This window comes from Gouania willdenowi, chromosome 17 (genome assembly GCF_900634775.1).
Source record: "Gouania willdenowi chromosome 17, fGouWil2.1, whole genome shotgun sequence".
Classification (NCBI taxonomy): Eukaryota; Metazoa; Chordata; class Actinopteri; order Blenniiformes; family Gobiesocidae; genus Gouania; species Gouania willdenowi.
This window is the reverse complement of record NC_041060.1, coordinates 32388471-32412852: the sequence shown is the minus strand read 5'-3', so window position 1 is coordinate 32412852 and position 24382 is coordinate 32388471. Positions and strand designations below refer to the sequence as shown.

General features: G+C 37.8%; 1 protein-coding gene across 4 annotated transcripts in view; it reads right to left on the bottom strand.

The window, feature by feature from the left end:
• Positions 1-2349: 2349 nt before the first annotated feature.
• LOC114479762 (zinc finger protein 525-like) overlaps positions 2350-24382 on the bottom strand; it is a 40178-nt gene continuing 18145 nt past the window's right edge. The window contains exons 1-5 of one of the 4 annotated variants that reach the window (XM_028473610.1): positions 23812-24163; positions 22466-22506; positions 22025-22097; positions 18115-18295; positions 17832-18026 (exon numbers count right to left, since the gene is read on the bottom strand). In XM_028473610.1, coding sequence (XP_028329411.1) covers positions 18143-18295; positions 22025-22097; positions 22466-22506; positions 23812-24039 — 495 coding nt within the window. In that variant the 5' untranslated portion in view covers positions 24040-24163 and the 3' untranslated portion in view covers positions 17832-18026; positions 18115-18142. Of the gene's footprint in view, positions 4687-17831; positions 18027-18114; positions 18296-22024; positions 22098-22465; positions 22507-23811; positions 24164-24382 lie in introns of those variants that run through there. The other 3 variants (XM_028473607.1, XM_028473608.1, XM_028473609.1) reach the window with 3 other exon arrangements.

Below are 24382 nucleotides of genomic sequence, written 5' to 3'. Positions count from 1 at the left end.
TATTAATTTATAAACCCAGGTGTAATTATCATTATATTAGCGTACATTGATAAACATTAAATATGTTACTATATTACATATTGACAATCATGTAGAGTTGTACATAAGAAATTAAGTGTGTGCGTGTGTGTATTCATGTGTGTATACATTTATAGGGTAGGATTAAATACGTTTTTAAACTTCTTCCTAGTCCTTTTCGAGCATGTTAATGATAATGATTGATATATATATATATATGTAATAATTCGTAGTAAATAAATATATATATAATATTTATTTACTACGGATTATTACTTTTTTGTTTTGTTGTGTTGATTTCACTGTCTCATGTTCGAAATAAAGATTACAAACAAACAAACTAACAAACAAACAGAGGGAAAAGCTTCCTCGCTGTGCAGACCTTCAGGCCCATTGATCCACTGGAGAACAAAGTTGCAACATGCGGCTCACAACGGACCATTATTAGATTAGAGGATAATTTACCATAAAAAAAAAAGAAAGAAAAAGCACGGAGAAGAAGTGTCCTTGATGCAATTTAATAAACTTGCAAAGTTGAGACAAAGTTTGTGAATACAACCTGGTGCTGCTTCTTAAAGTTTCCCTGTTCAACAGCCAGTCTGTCTCCAATTTATACAGTAAGATACATGTGTCGACATGTCTACAAGTACAAAGTCTAATCAGATACTGAGGAACATTCAGGACCTTAGTGAAAGTCTTGTACAGGAAGCAACACATTAGGCCAGGAACAGCAACCTTATACCATTAACACATGTAGATATAAGTTATGATTAAGGAATAAGATGAAGTGCTCAAAAACGTTCATCATGTCTTCTTACTACTGTAGACATTTTTTAGTTCTTTTTTCAAACAATAAGTGTAAGAGTACTGTAGATGTTGCTCTTTACCTTTGCTTGACAGTTTCAGCCTTCCTCCTACTACTATTCTTACACTTAATGTCTGAAAAAAAAAAACCAAAAAAAAAAGAAAAGAAGTGTTTTTACACTCTTATCATAATCATTAACTGAGTGCTTACACAAGATTTTCTTTATTTCAATTCAATGATTATGTCTCATTTAAATTATGTTATCACTAGCTGGATATTGACAAACAAAACCACATGTAAAACAGTTGAAGCTTTTTTTTATTAAAAAAAGCATTAATAGTATAAAGGAAATTAAAAAGCCCAACATATACTCATACCTGTCAAGTATCCCATTTTGGCCCGGGAAACTCCTGTATTTTACCCCTCTTTCCCGCCATCTTCCCATATTAGTATTTTCCCGTAAATATCCCGTATTTCAATGTGATAATAATTCAAAGATGCCTCACTAAACTGAATGCCGTCACTAGCCTCGCGAGAACTGAAATCTGAAATGTCCTGAGTGGCAGTTCTCGCGAGATTAGTGCCGACAGCGGCAACAAACCTGGAAACAACTCAGAATAGAGATGATGAATGAAGCAAAAAACAGAGAACTGGTGTAAATACATTGTGAAATGTGACAGAGAGTTTAACTTCATAAAGAGCAGCAGTTTTGTTAGATTAATAACTGAGATTTTAACGTCTACCACAGCGGAAGGAACGACGTAAGTCAACATGAAAAATCATCCAATCACAAGCTCCACAAATATACACTGCTTTAAAAAGTGTTAAATAATGTAAAGTCTGTAACAAATGTGTCTAATAAGTCATTATTGAATACCAGAGAACCACATGAGTGAGCATGAGAAATTATAAGAAATTATGTAAGAAAATAAAATGTTAATGTCTAACTTAAAGACAAGCAACGTGAAATTAACAGTAAATATGTAACGTGTTGACTTGTATATAAACTGTAAGTATATTAAATAAACACATGTGCTTCATATACACATTTATGTTTTTATTTAGGCTGTTTTATAAATTAGGGCTGGGCGATATATCGAGATTCATGATGTATCGAGTTTTTTATTTTGGTGATATAGAAAACTATAATATTTCATATATCATGTGAAACAAAATACTAGTTTTAGGAGTCGCTGATTTTACTTCTCAGAACAACATGTAAAGCTCAGTTAGATGATTAATGAGTGTCACATGTTGTGCAGCTGTTTGTTAATAAATGTCGCTGTGTGGCATTTTGCATCAGCAAATTTAACCCAGAATTGTTTTTCTGGTCAGACTTTATTTGAACTAAAATTATCTAGATTTATATCATATTTCACCATTTTGAGAAAAAATATTGAGATATGAGTTTTTGTCCATATCATCCAGCTCTAGTAGGAATGTTCACAGCATTTCAATGTTAATAAAGGTTGACCTACCTGATTATAATCACATAATTATATTTAGTAAGTGGTTGATAAGTGGGTTTTTAGATTTCTTGTACACCTATATTAAACTATAAGAAATACTGGAGCTTGGTTGAGCGGGCGGTACGGCTCGTAGTGGGCGCCAGAAAATTTCCCTTATTTTCAAATCCAAAACTTGACAAAAACTGGGAAAATCTAAGAAAAGATGCAGAGTCAGTCCTGGGTTACAAAATCTCAAATGGATTACTGTATCTCCACCTCTCCTAAAATATTTTATAAGGAGGAATAATAGAACAAGAGAAGTGTCCAGGGGTGACTGTCTGGGGTCTTTTAGAAAGTCTGTATTTTCTGCAATTGTCATTTTTTATAGAATCCAGTCAATCATGGATTAATATACTGTCTCACATAAGGAACCTAGCAGCACTATAGTCATTCACTAAAGATCTGAGGAAAGGGCTGCTGGAATCGAAACACTTAACAATTATCTATAAATGTATTTTAGGGCAGTGTGCAATTCATAATAGTACCCTGAGCATGTGCAATTACAAGTACAATAAGCACTTTCATGAATCAGACACAATGTACTTGCAGTTATTGGTTTATCTGTGATAGTTAAGATATATATTTTCACAAGTATTTGTAAGTCATAGTTTTCTATCAACCTGCCAAGGAAAGAGAGATAAAAATTGGCCATAGGTTACAAACTCACATATGAACTTAAATGTTGATGAATATGTATATTTCTCTTGCCTCCTGCATCCTCACTAATTAGGGAAATACATAGATATTTGATTACTCAGACTTTTTGCATCATAATTAAATGATAAATGAGCTTGTTTTAGATTAAATCTTTGACATGAACTGGACTGACGATGGCTGAATAATTGAAAAATTTGTAATGAGATCACTTATTGATGTTAGTTTTTACAGATGGAGGTCACAAAGTTATACAACTTTTCCCTCCCAATACAGTGTGTATATATATATATATATATATATATATATATATATATACACATACCGGTGTTAAACTCCTATTTTTTGTTTTATGTACTAAGATCAAAACTTAAATTGAGGTATTGACTAACTGCACTGACTAACTAATTCACTTGAATACAGGTTTCTATAGAATATTCTTTTTATGTGGGGTTTTCGAGAGATTGAAGGTCATTTCAGATGTTTTTTTAATGAGTTTATAGGTTGTATATTTCTTTAGGTGGACAGATTGTCAGTATGTAAGTGTACCATTAGGTCCCGTCGGGCTCGGGGTGGGTATCAATCCTCTGCCATATTACCGAGGGAGAGTTTCTTTAATGTCTTCACTTTTGCACAAAAGCCTGTTCTATGATCTCAGCGCTATGACAGATTGTTTTCACATTCTAATCCTTCATGATCTAAGATCATCAAATTGCACGTTCTCAACTGGAACCTTTGACAATAAACCCTGTTTTTGCATCTGACAACAACCGTACATCTTGACTCTGTCTCCAATTATTGATCCAAAACCACTATAACAAAAGGTTTTTTCTCATGGATTTGTTGGTGGCGATTAAGGACATATTTGTCCTTGTAGGAATTGCCACATGTGTCACATTTGTGAGGCCTCTCTGAGGAGTGGCTGATTTGGTGACGTTTAAATTGCTGGTATGTTGTAAAAGCTTTGTCACACTGGTCACAGCGACACAATTCATGTCCAGTGTGAGATCTCAGGTGTTCAGTAAGGGTTTGTTTGTAATAATATATTTTTCCACAGTAATCACAGTGATACAACTCTGCTCTGGAGTGAGTCTTCATGTGCCTTGTTAAATCAGATTTTTGAATAAAGGCCTTCCCACACTGTTCACATCTGTTCGCTTTAATTCCACGATGCATGAATACATGCTGCGTGAGGTTTCCAGAATGACTGAAAGCCTTTCCACATTCCTCACATCTGTACGGTTTGGATTCGCTGTGGATACGTTGATGCTCTAATAAGTTGCTCTTCTTAGTGAAGGCCTTCCCACATTCATCACACGTATGTGGTCTATCTCCACTGTGAACAAGCTGATGGCTTTTTAGGTGCTGCTTCTGGTTAAAAGCCTTTCCACACTCATCACATTCAAATTTCTTTATTCCAGTATGAATGGCTTTATGTGTTAATAAAGTAGAATTCCTCCCAAAAGACTTATCACACTCATCACAGCTGAACGGTTTAAATCCAGAATGGATTTGTTGATGTCTCGTGAGCTGTGATTTAAAGGTAAAGGCCTTCCCACACTCATCACATGCATGTAACTTGGGTTTTACTCCGGGTTGACTCCGCTGTTGAAGTCTTTGCTCTGTGGTTGAAGTTTGTATTTGCTGAGCGTCATCCTCCAGAGAGCATTGAGGTCTCACTTTATTCTGGTTTCCAGGGTCCTGTAGAACAGAGATGAAACAAAGATATGAACAAAACAAAGTCCTTTGAAACATTTGTTACCTAGACAGTGATGTGGATTTAATCAGCCTGTCTAACGACAACGTTGTCTGATCTCGGTCAAGTGCTTGAATGGAAGATTGTCTCTGGGTGATCTGGTTCCACTCGCCAGCTCCTCCCACACAAGGATATGATATCTCTAACTTCAAAACATCCACCTATATATTTTTACCGTGAGGTCCCCATCTCGTCAGTATCCATCACAAATCAAAAAGACGTCCACTCAAAGTTTTCAGCGGATCATCAGTTTTTTATTGTATAGATTGGTGTTTCTCAAATGGGGGTAAGTGTACACTTAGGGGTACGCAATGGCACTACAGGGGGACTTGAGAGAGAGAAAGAGAGAGAGAGAGAGAGGAAAATTAATAAATGAAAGCATTAAAAATATGGGGTTTTATAATGTTTTTTTTTTTAAATGATAATCATAGTAAATATTACCAGAAATTCACAAAAACACACTAAATACTAAATACTGTTTCATTCTTCTTATTTATAAAATGAGATACTTTAAAATGTGTGATCTCTCAGTAATTCAATCATTATGCGCCATTGTTGTTTTTTTTCACAGAATTATGAGTAAAATGTTGTAATTGGACAAAAAGGGGGTACTTGGATTCAGAAGTAAGAAAAAAGGGGTACGAGAGCCAAAAAAGTTTAAGAAACACTGGTATAGGTAACAATAACAAACCGCTTGTCTGCGAGAGAAGACCTCATTTCACACAATTTTATAGCCGTTCACTTAAAGGGGGGTGTGATGTTTTTTTCAGGCACATAGTACCATTCTATAGCATACTCAAATAACTATGCTATCCACATTTTTTTGGAAAATGCAGCAAATATTAATAACAACCTAAAATAAATTTCCCTCTCTTGCACATGGTTCATGATGCTTCGATTTCGCCTCTGTCTCTTTAGGAAACTCAAAGCTTGTCTGACGCGCCCATGAACACTCCCCCTTCAGTACTCATACAAACACGCATGGATTTTGTTTACTTCTGTTTTTCTGTGTGCTGTATTTGGCTACTTTCTACATTTTTACATCACTACAATACATTAGAACAAGTATCAAAGTGAGGAATGCTGACGTATGGACGGAGAGCTTTCTTCCCTGTCACTGACACACACACGCACGTGCACACGCACACACATGCTTACCCGTGCTGCTGCTGCTGGCGCTATAGTACATTGCTTTGTGTCTGTGTACTTATTAATCCACTTTCAAATACAGTAAGCTCTTGTTTTAATGCAGTCATCTGAAAAGGCAGGCAACTACTACAGTGAGCAGAGTAGACCAATCAACACGCAGTTATCTCAGCTGTTTTCTGCTACTGCAGCTGCTTTGACGGAGCTGGAAGCGGGGGGGGGGGGGGGGGGGGGGGGTATGAGTACAGACAACATAAGCCATAGGTTTCTTAAAAAGTATTTAAAATAATGAAATGAAAAGCTAAATCTGCAGAAGTGGGTGCTGTGGGCTGAACTAAGGAAGAGAACGTAGGAGAGGGAGGGGCTCTGCTGTGGAGCGGTGGGTGGTAACTCGGCTGGTGACGAAAGGTCTGAGGCGTCTCTAGGAGGTGGGGGCGTTCCTAGGAGGACTTGGGCGTATTTGCACGTAACATGGCTGCCGTCAGAGTTTTTAAAGATTACTCAAACATACATGAATGAGCCAAGGCAACACTCCAGGCATGTTTTTAATGAGGAAATGACATAGTAACATTATATAAAAAGTCTATTTTACATAATACCCATCCTTTAACCCAAAGAGCCTCCCCTTGACCCCTTGGTTTCTCATTGGCTGATGGGACCCACCCAGTTTGCTTGTCTAAGCATTTATTCTTACATCTTCAGCACTTTTCGAAGCTCGTGCTCGTCTCATCCCAGCAGGTGCCCTCGTGCACACTCCTTATGTCATACCAAGTTCAGTTACAATACCTTCTGTCTCCAGTTAGGCTGTAAACAGCCTGCTGCTCCTTCCCTCTTGGCATTTAAACTTTAGAGTTAATGTACAGTATAATGAGCCAACCTTAATATTGAATTACCATTATTAACTCATTTGAGGGCTTTTTTAATTGTAAATAAAAGTTATCAAATACTTCAGTGAAAACATTTTAACGTAGTTATAAGTCAATAAAAAAACATCCCATGCAATTCAAAAAGAAATGTTTAAGTAAGTTATGATTCAGTGTCAAAATGTTGTGGACCAAACTAAGCTACAGTATATCCTGTCCCTGTGTCGATGTCCCCACAGACAGTAGTATTTTCCCTTCAACAACAGAACAGTGGCTGTTAAAGATGGATCAGACATAGCATTAGGCTTTATAGGAGCTCAACTTCAATAGAACATCCACATGGACTTCAGGAACCAAAGTTTACCAGCAGAACATTGACCAACGCTTCACACTGCTTCCTCAGCTCAACTTTAGTTATACTGTATAGCACTAATAACAACAATAAGTCATCACGTAACACTGACTACAAAATATAAAATTGTTAAGAAAAAACCCAACAATTCCACGTGAACAAGCATCAGCGACGATGGGGAGAAAAAGGTACCTTCAAACTGGAAGAGATCTCCTGCTCAGTGGCAGGGATGGAAATGAGCACATGTCTCTGATCAAATGAAGTGGCTTTGAAGCTCCTTTACTCAGATTGGTTACTTAAAAAGGACCAAACAACAGGTTGTGCTTTAATTGGTAACCTCTCTAACTGATGACCTTCTTCTGATTGTGTTGCTTGTTGCTGCTTTCAACTGCAGTTGCTCCTTTGTTGTCCAAATAAACATTACAGTATGAACTCAGAAAAACGTTTTTTTTTCCATAACAGTCAGACTACTGGTCTGTATTAGATAAGCTCAGTTAATTAAATATATTTTTAAAATATCTGTAAAAGCTTCATATTAGTGCTTCTAATGTTATGACTGATAAAGCTGCTCCCCACAATATTTTTTATTAGATACAGTAATAGTGTATGCCTTGTAGGAAAGGGAAAAAGGTTGAAATTGCAGCTTGAAAGTTTGCTTTCATTTCCAGTGTAAACACTTCCTTTGTTGGCAGTTTCACACATAGCATTGTGGGATGTGGAGTCCTATAAATGGATGCATGAAAGTGTTTTTACTTCATTCTTACTAAGGCTGAAAAATGTATTGCATTTGCGATGATATCTTGAGATATAAAAGGCTCAGACACGGAGGAAGGTGCCTCATGCCCTGGGTAGAGCCAGATTTGGCCCCCCTGGAGCCACTGGAAGTGCTTCTCAAATCATGTCTCCTCGTGACATAATATGGAAATGTTTGCTCCCAAAAAATAGCTCTGTTACATTAGGAGTCACACATCTACTCCCTCTTTTCTTTCACAATATCTCAGCAGTGGGACGTTTTCTCTGTATACTGTATGTCACTACACTGGCACAGTGAATTTCACTCCTCCGCACATTAGTAACAACACGTTACACCAACAGCTCAAACATGCCTCTCTTTGCACACTTATTTGTCCTGTCCTCCCTAACCCCCCTCACTCAGGCGTAACACCAGCCTCTCTTTTTATATCTTACCTCCTAATAAAGTCTAGCTTATACTTCCTTACAGAGAGCAGCTGACAGTTATGAATGTATTTTCGTGTGAGAATAAAACATGCATAGTTGTCGCAAAATAAATGCAATACAAGTAGTATAGTAGTAGTAGCTCTTTATAGCCCAGTAAAAAACCTAAAACTCTTCTACCCTTGTGCTTTAACTACTAAGACTTTTACTTTACATTTGCTCTTGGGTACTGTAGCGTATAGGACGCCATTTAAAGTTGGGGATACAGCCAATATGACGGATATGTCTATGTGTGGATTTTTTCAGTAAGTCGGCACGCGTCCAGTGAAAGGGACGGTCAGGAGTTCAGAATATTACAGTCACTACTACAGTAGGATGACTGAACCGGCACAGCCACTGAACATCTCTGTGAATTGAACATTCAAAAACAATGAAGGGAAAGAGAAAGCACACATGAGGAGCGAGTGACAGCAAAAGTCATACATCTGTTGAATATTTCTTTGTATTTTTTAAGCCTAAAATAAGGTGTATGCCTAAATTAAAAGCAAATGCCGGTAATAAATGGAAGATTCTGGACCGAGGAGTGGTGCAGGCTCGTATGCATTTAAGGCGGTGTTATGTTCCTTATGGTGGTGTATGGGAAAGGAACAATAACAAAACCAGGATAAAAAGCAAGGAAACAAATATAATTCAGAAATAAGGTTGTGTTTATTTTAGGCTTTTCACCAATCTGATCGACGATATCGGCTCGACCAATATTTTGCATTTTACGAAATTAACGTGATTGGCTATAATGTCTTAATTCACCGATGCGATAAATGACATCATTGTCGTGATGAAACTTTCTGTAGAAGCTCCCATTGCGTTGTTTTATCGTCTCACTCACACCAAAGAGTTGTTTGCTTTATGTGACACGGCTTTATAGTATTTCACTCTCATTTGTGCACAAAGGTGAAAACCTATGTGCAAACGGCAAAAATGTCTCTCGGTTGGAGCGGAGCGGCTGAGCACCAGAATTCTTCCCCAGTTTACTGGCTCTGAAAGCGGGGACAGCGTCTGCTGTTAGCTTCTGTGTGTTTGTATGTGTGCACGCTTGTTTTCTTTATTTGTTTATTATGCATGTTAAAAGGGAGAGTCCTAGAGCAGAGTCATTCGCTCCCATTTACTTTCGCTTTCATACCGCCCACTTCTGTCCATTTCAGGGTGCGCCCCACCTCTGCTGTGCACATGTGAATACGGACTATAAGCAACAGCAAGTTTTGCGATGCCACAGTCAGGATATATGTGTTTGCTCTGCTAATGGAGGCTTCATGTAGTTCCAGTGTGGTCTCTCGTCACAGCAGTCATTGAGTATGACATGGGACTACGGTTTATTTCAACAGCTGCAGCGTTTATTTTGCCAATCACTCAAGAAAAATGGCATAGAGCAGGGGTGACCAATCCTGGTCCTCAAGAGCCACTATCCAGCATGTTCTAGATGTTTCCCTTTTCCAACACACCTGATTGAAATGACCAGGATCGTTATCAGGCTTCTGCAGAGCTTGATGAGTTAATCATTTGAATCAGGTGTGTTGGAAGAGGGAAACATCTAGAACATGCTGGATAGTGGCTCTTGAGGACCAGGATTGGCCACCCCTGGCATAGAGCTTTTAATCCATCTGCTCCGTTCACACACGCTCCCTCATTCCGCACACTGGTCAAGCGACCAGTGCATTCATTCGTAGTTAAAGGGCCACACCCCCACACACACTGAAATAAAATGTTATGTTCAGGTACTGCATGGAAATTCATGGTACGTTTGATTTTCCATGAATCTGTATCAGGTAGCACTGAAGGAAATTGGTCTATACCTTAAAAAAAAAAAAATAAATTCATGTAATCGGATTGGTGATCTTTTTAATTATTAAGCCTAGTTATTTATTACAACAAAATAAACTAAACACTAATTGTTTAACCAAAAGAGCAAGGCTTACAACAAACTTTAAAGGGTTCAGTTAAATCAATAAATCGCCAACTTCAACCTAAACCAAACAAATGAAGATCAACAAACGTTGCACAGACAAACAACTTCCTCTCACAGGAGTATCACGAGCACATAATTATCAACCAAGATGACCAGACAGACCTTGAGTGCAGTTACAAGAGGTCTCATCAATGGATGATCAGCTGCACCTGCTTCAGCTGGGCGGGGAAAAGGGCGTGGCCTGCTGGGACAGGAGTTTGGCAGGCAAACAGCAGGGGATGTAACAGGTGGGAAGAGAGTATAAGGTTTATAATGTAAGATATTGTAGCCAGTTTTTAGTCGTAGGAAATAATAAACAACATAAAGTTGCAAAACCATCATATTATATTTGTTCAGGAGCGATTGGTGCTCTGGACTCACGTAAGAACTGACAGACGGAGAGAGAGAGCGGAGCATCAGAAAGGCCAATATACAGTAAAAATCAGCCAGTTTGTAATACAAGGAAACAATAAACAACAAAAAGTTGCCAAATCACCACGTTTGGTTTGTTCAGGAGTGATTGTGTCCAAATTCTGACAGAGTGCCACACAACACTAAATATAACATTAATGATCAGAATTAAATTATTATATTAAGCACAGCCAACTTTTCATGGCAGGACATGTAGAATGTAGGAAATCAGTTATTAAGAAAAAAAAATCAATTCCAATTGTTAGCATTAAAGCAAAATTCTAATTGCTGCAAACTATGTAAAGAATGTCTTTTTTTTAAATCAAATTATATTTTCAAAACATCATCTATAATGACTCCAAAATTGTGTCATCTTTTTCATGAGCGTTGAAAAAGGGAAAGGTAAGCTACGTGTCTTTTTAGCTAACAGTCAGAAAGCTAACTCCACCTCCATGTTCCTACCACCAAGCGCCAAACCATGGGGGACAGAGCCTTCTGCTCTGCTGCGCCAAGGCTTTGGAACAGCCTCCCCGTCACCCCGTGGAGCTGATCAAATACAAAGCCTGGACTCTTTTAAAGCTAATTTGAAAACACCTTCTAAGAAGGCTTATACTTATTAATGTTTTTAAATTTGTGTGTTTTCATGTAGCACTCTGAGATTCCCTAAATGAAAAGTGCGTTACAAATAAAATGTATTATTATTATTAATAACACCTCCAGGGCTTGACATTAATGTTTGCCAAGTTAAAAGTTATAGTGTGGTGAGCTATCATTACCACTAATTTGCCTGACATACTGTCAATACTGCCTACAGTATTGACAGTATGTCAGTATGACAGTACTTCCATACAAAGCAAATTTTGATCTTAATCAGGGAAGAGATTCAAGTTCCAGTCCCCAAATTCAGCTGAACCACTATTTGGATATTTGTGACACAGTTCTATGAAATTTAACAATCTTTGTTGGTTGGTTGTCCAGCCGTTTATGTATTTATTTATTTATATGTTCAAACTAAGCCATTTAAACTAACTCACGTTGGTTGCCATTTTTTTTTAACCCTGTGATATATATTGCTTGTTTTCATACTGTATATTGTTTTCAGGGTACAACGTGTGTAAAGACAAAATACCCGTTTTTCCTAAAATATTTGCTGTAGTAGATAAGGGAGACTTAATAAAGACTGTAAAGGTGAATAGGGCAGGATTTGTGAAAAAATAAACGTTCATTTTAAGTGTTTTAATGCTAATGGGTGATGAAGCGTTCAAAACCAAAGAGAATGAGCCCACACACATTTCTCCTTATTGCCTTGAACAGACTGTGTGATGCATTTTGTATTGCTGTTCCAGGCCCAGATTTCCCGCTTTGGCACTCGAATGCGAAGTCAAATGACACTGATGCACGTTCTCGACAGCTTGGAGAGGCATCCACTCTGCCAGAAATAAAGAAGAAGAAGAAGAAGACTGCTTGCAGACTGAAAGAAGACAAGCGCAGTGGACCAAACTACTGTTTAGTTCTGCGGAGGCATGTGGTGAGGTCTTGCAGTAAACAGTCACATGAACGACGAGTAAATAAGTAACCATGTCACAGTTGGAGTGCGGATCGGCCGCATTTTTTCGTCTGACCCAAACCTGACAGGCATTCAGATATTTATATCCAAGCCCGAACCAAACCTGACAGTTAAAACGTCATTTTTTCATTATAACATGAACATATTTACATTTGTTTAAGTGGTAAGCCCTCTTTAATTCACAAATAACTGTTACTGTCAATATCAGATCAGCACATGGGGTAACAAGTGGATGTCAAACACAAACAGGCGCACAACACACCCAGTGTCTTCTATATGGCGCCAGCGCACCATCTATATCTATTTTACTGCACAGCTCCTCACAGTGATATAGTAGCAAAGCTCTCAAGTCTCACTGATTGGGCCTGATGTGAATCGCTGACGTGCGTGCATGTGCCCGGCTAAAGCGAGTGCGTGTGTGTGAGCCACGGAGTAGCAAGTCTCACACACACACACATGCACACACACAAAAAAATACACAAAATGACAACAGAAATGCACAAAACTACATCAAAAAAGACACAAAAATACACATAATGACTCCAGAATCACACTACAATGGCAACAAAGAACTATAATTATACAAAAAGACAACTGAAAGGTACAAAAATACACATAATGACATAAAACAAAAAAACTAAACAAAATTTATACAAAACGTACACAAAATGACAACAGAAATGCACAAAACTATACAAAAAAGTTCGAGAAACACACAAAATGACTCCAAAAAATATTTCTTACAGAAAAATAAACCAAACGACAACAAAAATGAGAATGACTCAAAATACACAAAACTAAATATTCATACAAAAAATACACAAAATGACAACAGAAATGCACAAAACTACACCAAAAAAGATACAAAAATACACATAATGACTCCAGAATCACACTACAATAGCAACAAAAAACAAAAATTACACAAAAACACAACAGAAAGATACAAAAATACACATGACTCTAAAAAACATAAATTACATAAAAATACATAGTTTACATAATCCATGTATAAAAGCTAAGGATAATCCATGTTCTTGTGCAGAAAAATTATTGTGGCTTCAATGCTGTCCTCCTCTACTTGATGGTCCTGCAGTGCTAAACCTGCATTCACTGCTACTGCTGCAGAAATGAAAAAAATGCTGCGCACAAGGACACTATATAAATATCTATCTAAATGTCTGTCCAAACCCAAACTGCCAGGTCCCTTCAGGGTTCAGTTTGGTATGCAACCTCTTGTCACAGCATCAGCTGCGCTGCAAAACCGATGACTATAGTTACCCTGACGGCCATCGTGTCAGTATAGAGTCTTAATACTTCATCTTTCCCTTTGCTCCTTTAAGTTATTAATTTTATTGTTGAAATGTCCTTTGGGCGTTGCACTTTGTAGACAGTCCCTACCCATTCCGCTCTTGATCACAGCTCATTGAAACGTATCGTTTTAGCTAATTGAGAAAAGAGTTTGTTCTCTGTGTTACACTGAGAACACAGAAGTGGACAATCAGGAAGTCGGGCACCCGGGTAAGTTGGGATGTTTCTGCCTAGCAACACAAGTTGCCTTATTTGTTGGGGGTCAAACAACGCTAACAATGTATTGACTCCCATTGTAACAGAAAAGGTTTCACCATGCCAAAGAGCTGTTGTGTGTAGAGAAAACGCTGGCCTTCCTTCATAGGACAGATGTTTAAAAACTAGTGTCAGGGCAAAATTGTTAGTTATGTTTATTAACATATTTACTCATAGACCTTATTCTTTTTAAGGCTTTAAGTTGAGCCTTTTCATTTCTGCTGTCTCATGTTTTCTGCTCTCTCGAGGTCAGCTTCCCAAAACACATCTTATCCCTCAGACACAGAGGCATGACACACTCACATGCCTACACACACTCACATAGTCACACATACACACCCAATACACATCCATTCATACACACAAACACCATACACGCACACACCTCCAACACTCATGACAATCAGGAGATACCAGAGAACTGGTTGTTTTGACCTAAAGAAGAAACTGTCTCTTTTCACCCTCTTCTTTCACCTCCACCCTGTTCTCTTTATCTCCTGGGGGGAGGAGGGAGGGGGACTGAGGGGGAATATATGTGATGAGTTAGAACTGTGGGCCACTCTGTCATCGGACGTCCGCCCGGGGCGGTCACTAATTTTGTCCATCTTTGTACTCTTTTTTACTTAGTTTTATAATAAACCTTTTTTTATAAAATCATCAATGCCTCGCCTGGACTCCATCATTCAACCAGAGCAATAAATCTTGTCTCCAAATGAGGTCAACCGCAAATTTGCCGTGACACTAGTCTCCAAAAATGTCCCATTCCTACGTGTTCGCTCTACATTTTATAACCGGTAAGGGAACATTTAAGATGTGAAATAAGGATTGAGGATTTTAGGGGCATCTCGGTGGCTTTAGTTTTCATTCAAGATGACAATATGTTGTTTTTATATCCGTTATAAGGTACACTGTGATTAATGGCATGTGCGAATTTTACCGCAAAATTTTTACTATGCGAGTTGCTCAGGGGGTTAGTTTATTTGGTAATTGTAAAGATCTGAGAAGGTAAAATTGGGCCAATGCTTTGGATTGTTCATCCAAGTGTTGTTTGGTACTTTGTATGGACACTCACATATCCCTAGCACTGGTAACTTAGCCTTATATCATCCCCTGGCCTCTTCTCGTAGTGTTTCTTAATAGTTGTCTGCCATACCTGGAAATAAATCACTCCTGTATTGAAAAAAAATTAACTTTTGTCATTGGACAAACAAAAAGCAGTCGAGGTGTTTTCCTCCAGTTCAAAATGTGCCTATTTATTTACTATTGCTTACGACATCTGTGACATAAGCATGGGCTTTTTCCACCTTTACATCATCATATATTGAGAGAAATGCAAATCTGTGAATATGTTTCTAACTTAAAGGGGCACTGTATAGGTACTGTCCCTGCATTCAGAGTATGCAGGGACAGGGTGTGACTCCTGTTTGGGTGGGTGGGGCCAGTGCACAGCCGTATTTTCTCCTCAACAATTCAATTGAATCTGTTGCTGAATGTATTGTGCAACATAATCAAACACAGGATCAGGTATGTTTGATTCCAACATCCGAGTATAAAAATTGTTGTTACAGGTGTTAGTGTATATATGATGTGTTAATATGTTATAGCAAAATATTAGGCTAATGAAGTGTTTTTCAACCTTGGCGTCGCCTGTTATTCAAATGGGGTCGCCTGTAATGTCTAGTAATTGATATAAATCGAAAACTTACTGATACAAAATATATGTATTTTTCAAAAGAAATTCCAATATAAAACACCACACATAATCTTAAATGCTTCACTTTCTGAAATATAAATCTAGTTCAAATAAAATGCAGTATAAAAACATCAGAGATGACGCATCTTGTCACTTGGTGCACTAATCCTGGCCACTTTGTATTTGTAACACAGTATAACAAACATGTTAGAAAAAACTAATTATAGAAAAAAATGTCTCTGGGGTCAGAAATGTGTGATATCAAAATGGGGTCACAATTCCAAAAAGGTTGGGAACCACAGGGCTAATGTATGAATGTAACAGCATGATATGACTGAATGTATGTATGAATGTAATACAATTAATTACGATCATGTGAAATACATGGTGAAACTTTTTTTTTTAAATGCATCTATTGCATTAATGTTTTGTTATTCTCAAAAAATCAGGGTCCCAAAAAAAAAACAAAGAGGACAAGCAGGAAAACTGGATCGCAGACAAAAAAAAGGTGAATACTAAGTATTTTCAGTATAGTTCTGGAAATTATTGCAACGTATTTATATGTGGCATATCATAGAATCCAAATACGGACAGTGAAAGCTATGCAATGGGTTACCTGGACAGAAAAGTGGCAGCATACTCAAACAGGTCAGTGAAATTGTATTCCAACCACTGTCCAAAGTGTACTGGTAACAGTGATATATATATATATATATATATATATATAATACAACAAATACTGTAACTATTGTGCAATAGATCGATAATAATACGTAGCAGGGTTGGGGTCAATAACATTTTTCAGTTACAATTAAATTTTCAATTACCCATGTTCAATTACAATTCAATTACGATTACAGTGACAACCATTTTTTTCAATTAAGGTTATTTTTTATCCTCAGAAAGTCAATTACAATTACATTCTCAATTACTAAAGTCCATTGACTAACAATCACAATTACAGAGCCTGAAATGAATAATCTAATAAAAGTTAACCTTAGTCTTGTGTTAGCTTTCTGTTAGAATCTTTTATGATAACAGGTCCTACATTTTTAAATGTCCCATCTATTGGTTACCTTGTTAGGCTTCCTAATAAATGAAAATGTACATTTTAATATTTTGGGTGTGGACATCTGAGCCTTTTTTGTGTCAATATAGCCCTCGATTTAATTTTGTTTCTTAATAGTAAAAAGCTTGATATTTTGATAATTATTAACTACACACAGGGCGCACCCTCCGGTCATCAGACCAGGGTCTCCTCATGATCCCTAAAACTCATTTTAAAACCAGGGGTGACCTAGCGTTCCTAGACGGTGGCGCCAAGACTCTGGAATAGTCTACACCAGTCCCTCTGAGAGCTTGACTGTGTGGACTCTTTTAAAAAACATGTGAAGACCACGCTTTTCAGAAAGGCTTTTGGTTAAATTGCTTTTAACAGCATTTTGTGATTGTATGTATGAAAAGCGCTATAGAAATAAAATGTACTTACTTACAGTTTGTGTAGAATCGTAACATGGTTCCACAGTTTTGCATTAAATTATAATTGACAATTTTTATAGACTTTCCATGGCAATTACAGTTACAAAGTCAATCATCCAAACTCAATTATACAATGTAATTACAATTATGACAGCAACAATGTGCTGTGGTATCTGGCCTGCTTAGGACAGTCTGACCAGAACTAGAACCAGGAGATTAATGTAATTATCGTATAAATTTCTGTAACAAGTGTTTAAAACCTCCTAATATTCTGGCTTTTTAACATATACTGGACATAATATATATATACACACACATATTTTTAACATTGCGTAATAAATATTTCAGTTATGGAATATGAATTCAACATATAAGTTATTTTGACTGCCTAAAGCCATATTTTTCTTTTGATATTTGAATGCACAATATGCTTAGATCACTATAACAGAATGTGCTCCATAGATATGGATCAAAATTCCACATCGATGTGGAAAATATGCATCATCAAATATTTTGTTAGGAAATTCCAGGAAATTAATACAATGCCCATTTGTATAATAACATTTATTGAACATTTATAATGGAATCAGATTAGAAGAATTCTTGCACACACTTTTCCTCAACCAATCTTTGCATCCATCAACATGTCTTGAGGACCTTCACTGGACATTCACTCCAGTTGCGTTGTTAACTGTAACTACAAAAAACACATTTTCAGTTTATAATTTAAAAAAGTTATTTCTTTAACAGTGCAAAAAAATGTGTAATTAAAAATATAGAAAAGTATTCTTGGTGGCTCCTGTTTTCTTGTTAAAAGCCAGTGGGTAATGCTTGTAGTAATCAATTACTGCAGGTTATACAAAGTCAATTGCCACAGTGTAAAAAAATAAAGATTTGTGAAGTCACTGAAGCTAAACTTATTTATCATCATAATTACTTTGTGTGCATAAACACATACTTACGTGAAAGCTCCTCTCTTTGAGCAAGACCTAAACAGGTCGTTGTAAACACCTCCAACATTCCAAGGTGCCTATGAAGATGAAAGAATGTGTAAATGATCACAAGTTAATAACTTTAATGTATAATATTTAAAAAAAAAATGCACAACAAAAAAGTACCTAATGTTTGTGATGTACGGGATATTTCTTATGAATCACTTGTCCCAGATGAATGACAGGAGAGTTTTGTGGGCCTTTGATCATGTGACAATCTGTGATGACATCTTCCATTAGTTAATCCAGATGCCTCAATCCATGTGTGCTGGTTTGTGATGTGGTGCACACACTTGGTCCAAACTGCCTAAGACAGCAAATACAATGTTCTTTTATAAAAAAGACAATAATAATTCAAGATGGGAGCCTTCAAAAGCTTCAGTACGTCCCAAACAGCACAGCTACAAATCTCATGAGTGTGTGCAAATTTGACCACATTATTCCAATCCTGAACTTCCTACACTAGCTTCCTATTGAATACAGGATTCAATACAAAATCTCCAATCTCACCCACCAGTGCATCTATGGCAATGCTCAATCCTACCTGAAAGAACCAGCTCGAGACGCCCCCAGTCCAGCAACTCAAACTGCCTCCTCGCACCCAGACCTAAGCTATGCACGATGAGAGACCGTGCTTTCTGCTCATCGGCACCCCGCATCTGGAACATTCTCCCAGACCACATAAGATTCTGAGCTCACTTTTATTCCTCATATTAAAAATTGAGGATGCACCGAATATTCGGCCGAATATTGCAAAAAAAGCAACATTCGGCCTTCAGTGGAATGAGTTAAAAGCAAGGCCGAATAGTAGCATGTGACACAATGACGCAATCAAACAACATGCAGTGATTTTGAATCGGAAAAGCGTGTGCGCATTGCTGCAGGAGCAGAGCAGCAGCTCTTCCTTTCCGCACACAAACACAGCCAGACTCTCTCCTTTCCGCATACCGCATACAACTGAGTCCGTTGTTAGCGCTGTGAGCCACGAATCCGTAAACATCCCCATTGTTTCCTTCTTACACTACACCGGGCCTCGCTGCATAGACTGGTGTAGCATTAGCATGGAGTGCTAACAGCTGATGTGTGTAAACAATGGGTCCATGGCTCCATGCAGTGACTCCCAACATGATCAGCAGCAGAAAAAGTAGTGCAGTTTGCAGTTACATGTATGGCAATAAAGTATAATATATTCTATATTAAACCGCAGTGTTGTTTTAGCTGTTAGATAGTTGGAGAGGGAGGAGCTCACATACTAGGAGGCGTTTTAGGTGACGTCACCTGCCAACGTGGGCAAAATCCAACTGTCCTGTTTAAAGCTGACTTTTTACAAAATGTGGAACAACAAGGGAGGGAGGAAACAGCCATTTGGTCCTCTGAATGATGCTAAAAGGATGTATATCACTGTAGCAAAACCATTATAAAATGATTTTTTTTCATCATACCTCCATGTACTTAAGTTTTTTTTTGGAATCCATGTTTTGTTTTATTTGAAGGGCTAATATAAATGAAAAACTTTGTTGTGCTTTTTTTTTGAAAAACAAAGGCAATTGGAATATTTATAAAATGTCAATATTCAATAAACATTTCATTAAAAAATGTGTCTACAAATGTATTCAAAGCTATTTATGCACTATTAAAAAAATTGTGAAAAACCTAACAACCTTATTTGATATTCGGCATTCGGCCAAGCGTTTATATTTTATTCGGCTTCTGCCACAAATTTTCATTTCAGTGCATCCCTATTAAAAATATAGCAAAATTAGTTTTTTTTATCATTTGAAGAACAGATGCTAATGCATGCTTTTATCAACAGGAGAAATGACTACTGTACTGCCCTGATTTCTAGTTTTCCCAAAAAGACTAGTTCAAGTTTACAATTACTACAGAATTCAGCAGCACGTGTCCTGAAGAAGACCAGGAGGCGGGAACACATTACACCCATTGGCTCCCCGTGTGTTTCAGGATTGATTTTAAGGTTCTCTTATAGGTTTTTGTGTCTTAATGGTCTTGGGGCTTCTTATCTTTCAGAACTACTTTTACCATATGAACCTTCCCGGGCACTGAGGTCCTAATATTCCTACAGTCAGGACACACACTCACGGTGAGGCGTCGTTCCAGTTCCACGGCCCCCGCCTGTGGAACAGTTTGCCGGAGCAGCAGAGAACGTTCATATTTTTAAGAAAAGGCTCAAGACCCACTTGTTTAATTTAGCCTTCAGCTAATTGTTTAGTTCATGTTATTTTTTAGCTTTTTATTGTATCTACTGTTCTGTATTTTACTTTGTTAATTTGTGCAAATTACCACAAATTCTCAGTGATCCTATCGTTTCTATGGTTTTATTTTTCTCAATAGATTTAATTGTGTTTTATCCTTCTTAATTATTGCTGTTTTCTTCTTATCTTTTGATCCCCTACACTCTGATGTTGGCTCCTACGCTTTACTGTTGTTTTTTTTTTCTTTTTTAATCGATACCATCATAATAATTGTTGCACACTTGGACACAAAAGGAACTTCCAGGTGTGCATGGGTTGTTTTAACTCTCTTTTTAATCTGAACAACACAGAAACACATACAGTACATCAAAGTCTATTTACTACACGCAAATTGCTCGAATGCTCCTGCCTTTACCCGAGGACCCCGAGGACCCCTACAGCTACTTAGCTGCCCCGATGTTGCATCCTCCGCTTGAGGCTTAAACATACTCAGGCAAAGCTCAGATTTTATGACCGCGCAGAGTATTTTTCCACATCAACCCGCATTAAATGTAACACCAACCACCATTTCACCGTCTGGTGAAACAGAGCAGGAGAGATGAATATGAGCTTAGAGGACAGACTGACACGTCCCAGAAAGACTACAAGGACTACAGAGAAGCACTAAGGATTGTGGGAAAAGTAGGATTTTGCTAGAAACTACTATGCGTCTGTGTGCTCCAGTATGAAAGCTCTGAGGAGTGCGTCCAGTATAAACATGTGCTTCATGATCTAAACCATAAAAATTTAATAAAACAATAGAAAAATATAAAATTAATGAAACTGTAGCTTTACTTCATAAGATGTGGCCCACAAATTGCAGGAAATAGTGTTTCAGAGGGTTATAAATATAGAAATTTCCTGGGAGGGATCCCCCCGGACCTCCAACAAGACTTGCACGCCAAGCAATTCCCATATGAAAAATACCCTGAAAGGTCATTACTTGGATGGGATTAAAGCGGAACGCACAATAAATTATGCACGCTGCAATTAATGCAGAGAACCTGCTTGGTGACGCCTGTAGCGTTTATCACAGATTTCAGTGTGATAAAGCAGAGAGGCTTTTCTTCATTAACAGCTTTAATTAGGACCCTATACATTTTTTTTACACATTGCGTTTAATTTTTTTCCCCCCCAAATTCCGTGTTTTCCACAATAATTTTTTTAAATAAATTTTTTTTTGACAAATATTAATAATTTTTTTCCAGAAAATGTTAGTTTTTAACTTCAGTGAGGAAACAAAGTAAATACTAATAAAAAAGAAAAAAAAGAAAACATTAACAAAACAAAACTATATGTCAAAAATAAAAATGTAATTTAAAATAATGAGTAAAATACAATTAAAAGGTAGATATAAATTGTACTGGAATCAATGGTTTACTGAATCTAAGCAGGTTTATCAATTAGGTTTTGATCAAATTAATTCCAATTAACGTAATTAAAATTATCCGTTGCACCTAATGAGTGGACCTCCTTTTCCTCACAATGACAGCGTTTCATCCGTGTTCAACGGTAGATTGCGTTTACATTGATCGATTCCGTGATTCTGTCCGCGATTCCATTAACGTGGATTTTATAGGGCCATATTTAATGCACTTGCACATGTGTTATGATGAGAGAACACATTTGACTCTCTTTCAGCAGCCCAGTCACTAATAGGACTGTACATTATGATTTAATAGGTTGAAAATAACTGAAAAGCACTCAGCTTAAGGGGGACAATGACAAAAGATGGGCGTGACCAATTGACAGCACCGGTGCTACCAATGGACCATACAGATTACCTCTGTGTGTTTCTTTGTGGTGTCTCTGGACCAGCAAGCCATGGCGACTACACATGGACGTCTCGGATCATCACTGGAAAAAAAAATTTCATCCCGTTTTGAACTTATATTTAAAATTCTTATTTCTGGTAAGTACACAAGCAAATATAGATATATTTCAATCAAAGTTAGTTTTCAATGTAGCAATGAATAGAACAGCTACTAAATGATTTTAGCCATGTAATATATTCACAACATGCTACTACTATAGATTATTTACACATTCCCATTTAAATAAATCACGAAGATCAATCATCTCGTAAATCAATCAATTAATCTCAAGAGTGAATCATAAAGCATTTGGGATAAGAAAGACTGTTATGTCTCATTAAACATTAATATCTAGACAAACTGCACCATTGGTTATTGTATAAATTAAAGGAAATCTTATCAACTGCTTACATTTTCAACCAACCTTTCAGAATCCGGATGAATCCCGCCGCCTGATGAGCAGAGGTTCACTAAATGATATGTGTGTGACTGCCCAAATAACAGCCTGGCCTAAATGCACAAGTTGGGCATTGTATCTTTTTGCCTAGGTTTTTGAAATATTTCTAGCATTTCATTTTCTTTTACTATTTTGCACCTTTGTGTCCTCCATGTTTTTCCATTGTTGTTGTTGTTATTCTTCTTCTTTATCCTCTTCCATGGGGTTTTCCGGCAGCTTCAATCCGTATACTTTTATTACCGCCATCTAGAGTAGATTGCTAAAGGCCATATTTGATGGGCATGTTAAGAGGCGTATCAAGGGTGGGACTTTAAAGCTGCAATATGTAGAATCCTCTCTCCGCTCCGTTTCCAAACTGAAACTTAACCTCCCTTACCAGTAACTTTTGTGAACGCTCTTAACTACTTTTTACTCAGTAGAGACTAGTGACAAATGAATGGACTTTATCTTGTGTTATTGGAGATTTTTCTGGTGTTTTAGTGACTCTAACATGAATGGATGCATCACTCTGAAGTTACTGTCCTGAACAGCGTCTGCTGCCGTCGGCTCGTCCGCACAAGAGCTCACACAGGCGGCGCCTGCCGCTCAGGGCAGACCGACAACCATCACTCCGCATCCAGACTGTAAAATGAATTGATAAGCTTCTCTTAGGTTTACACACGATGTTTCCCATCTGTTCTGACTCTCCCTTCAACTCCAGAACGTGGGGCAGATCCTGCACAGTCACGGGGATCCGAGAGGATGCAAAGGGGTCCGTTCTTCCTCAGTCCTTGTGCCTTTAAACTGTCTCCACCTTGGTCTGCCTTTTTTTCTTGCTTTGATGTGTAACTGTTGTGTCTAACACCGGAGACTTCTGCTAGAATGTCCGTCATTGCACTTTTACTCTTAATGATACGTGAACGTGCCTGTCGAGCAGCCAATAATAATGCCCAAAACAGCTCACGGAGCACACGTGTTTGTAGAAAGATCTTTGGATCTGCTCCTGGCTTTCTAAACTTCATTTACTGGGCCAGGAGAATGAGGAGAGATTCACTGTCCACTCAGAACACTTTGGATTACAATATGCTTAAAGATGATTATGGATTTTTGACCAAATGATGCCAAAAAAACGTACATACTGCAGCTTTAAATTGCATCCCGAGGTTGCGCCAATCTATTCGATGTTATATATAGGGCCCCTTTACCGCAATTTAACAGAAGCATGTCACCAGTTAAACTAGTCTCCAGTCAATGTGTAACAGTGGATGAATGTGGTGAGTGAGTGATTGAATGAAACTAGCAGTACTAGTTGTGTTCTAACCTCTTCCTTCACAGAGATTTGATCTGCGGCGTTGGACGGAAACTCCTCCGTTTCTTCGAGCTTCGGTTCAGCTTTCCTCCTGCAGCCTTCATCATCATCATCATCTTCATCCTCATCCTCACTGTCCGTCTCACCCAGCTTCACTTCCCTCCATAACAGTTTTTCTTCTTCTTCTTCTTCCAGTTTGACGGCAGTCATCATCCAGCTCGTTGGTGAATTAGCGTCCATTGTGTTTTCTTTCCCACGGTGTTTCCAGCTGTCCTGATGCTCACTTTACAATCCTCAGCACCTTTAGAGGAACATTCTACCATCAGCACCTCCGTCTCTGTCCGTCCACCATTTTACTGCTTTGTTCCTGACCCACACTGGTTGCCAGATACAGCCGACGATTCCCCGCATAAATTGTGTTGAATATTCTCGATAACAGGCTACCCCAACCACTTGTTACTAATCCAGGATATAATATATCACCTTTGACCCGAACTTCATTCAGATATGAAGTAACTTACCAAACACTATCACATCACATAAGCGGGAAAATGAATAACCTGGCAACCAGGTCCAAGTGTTC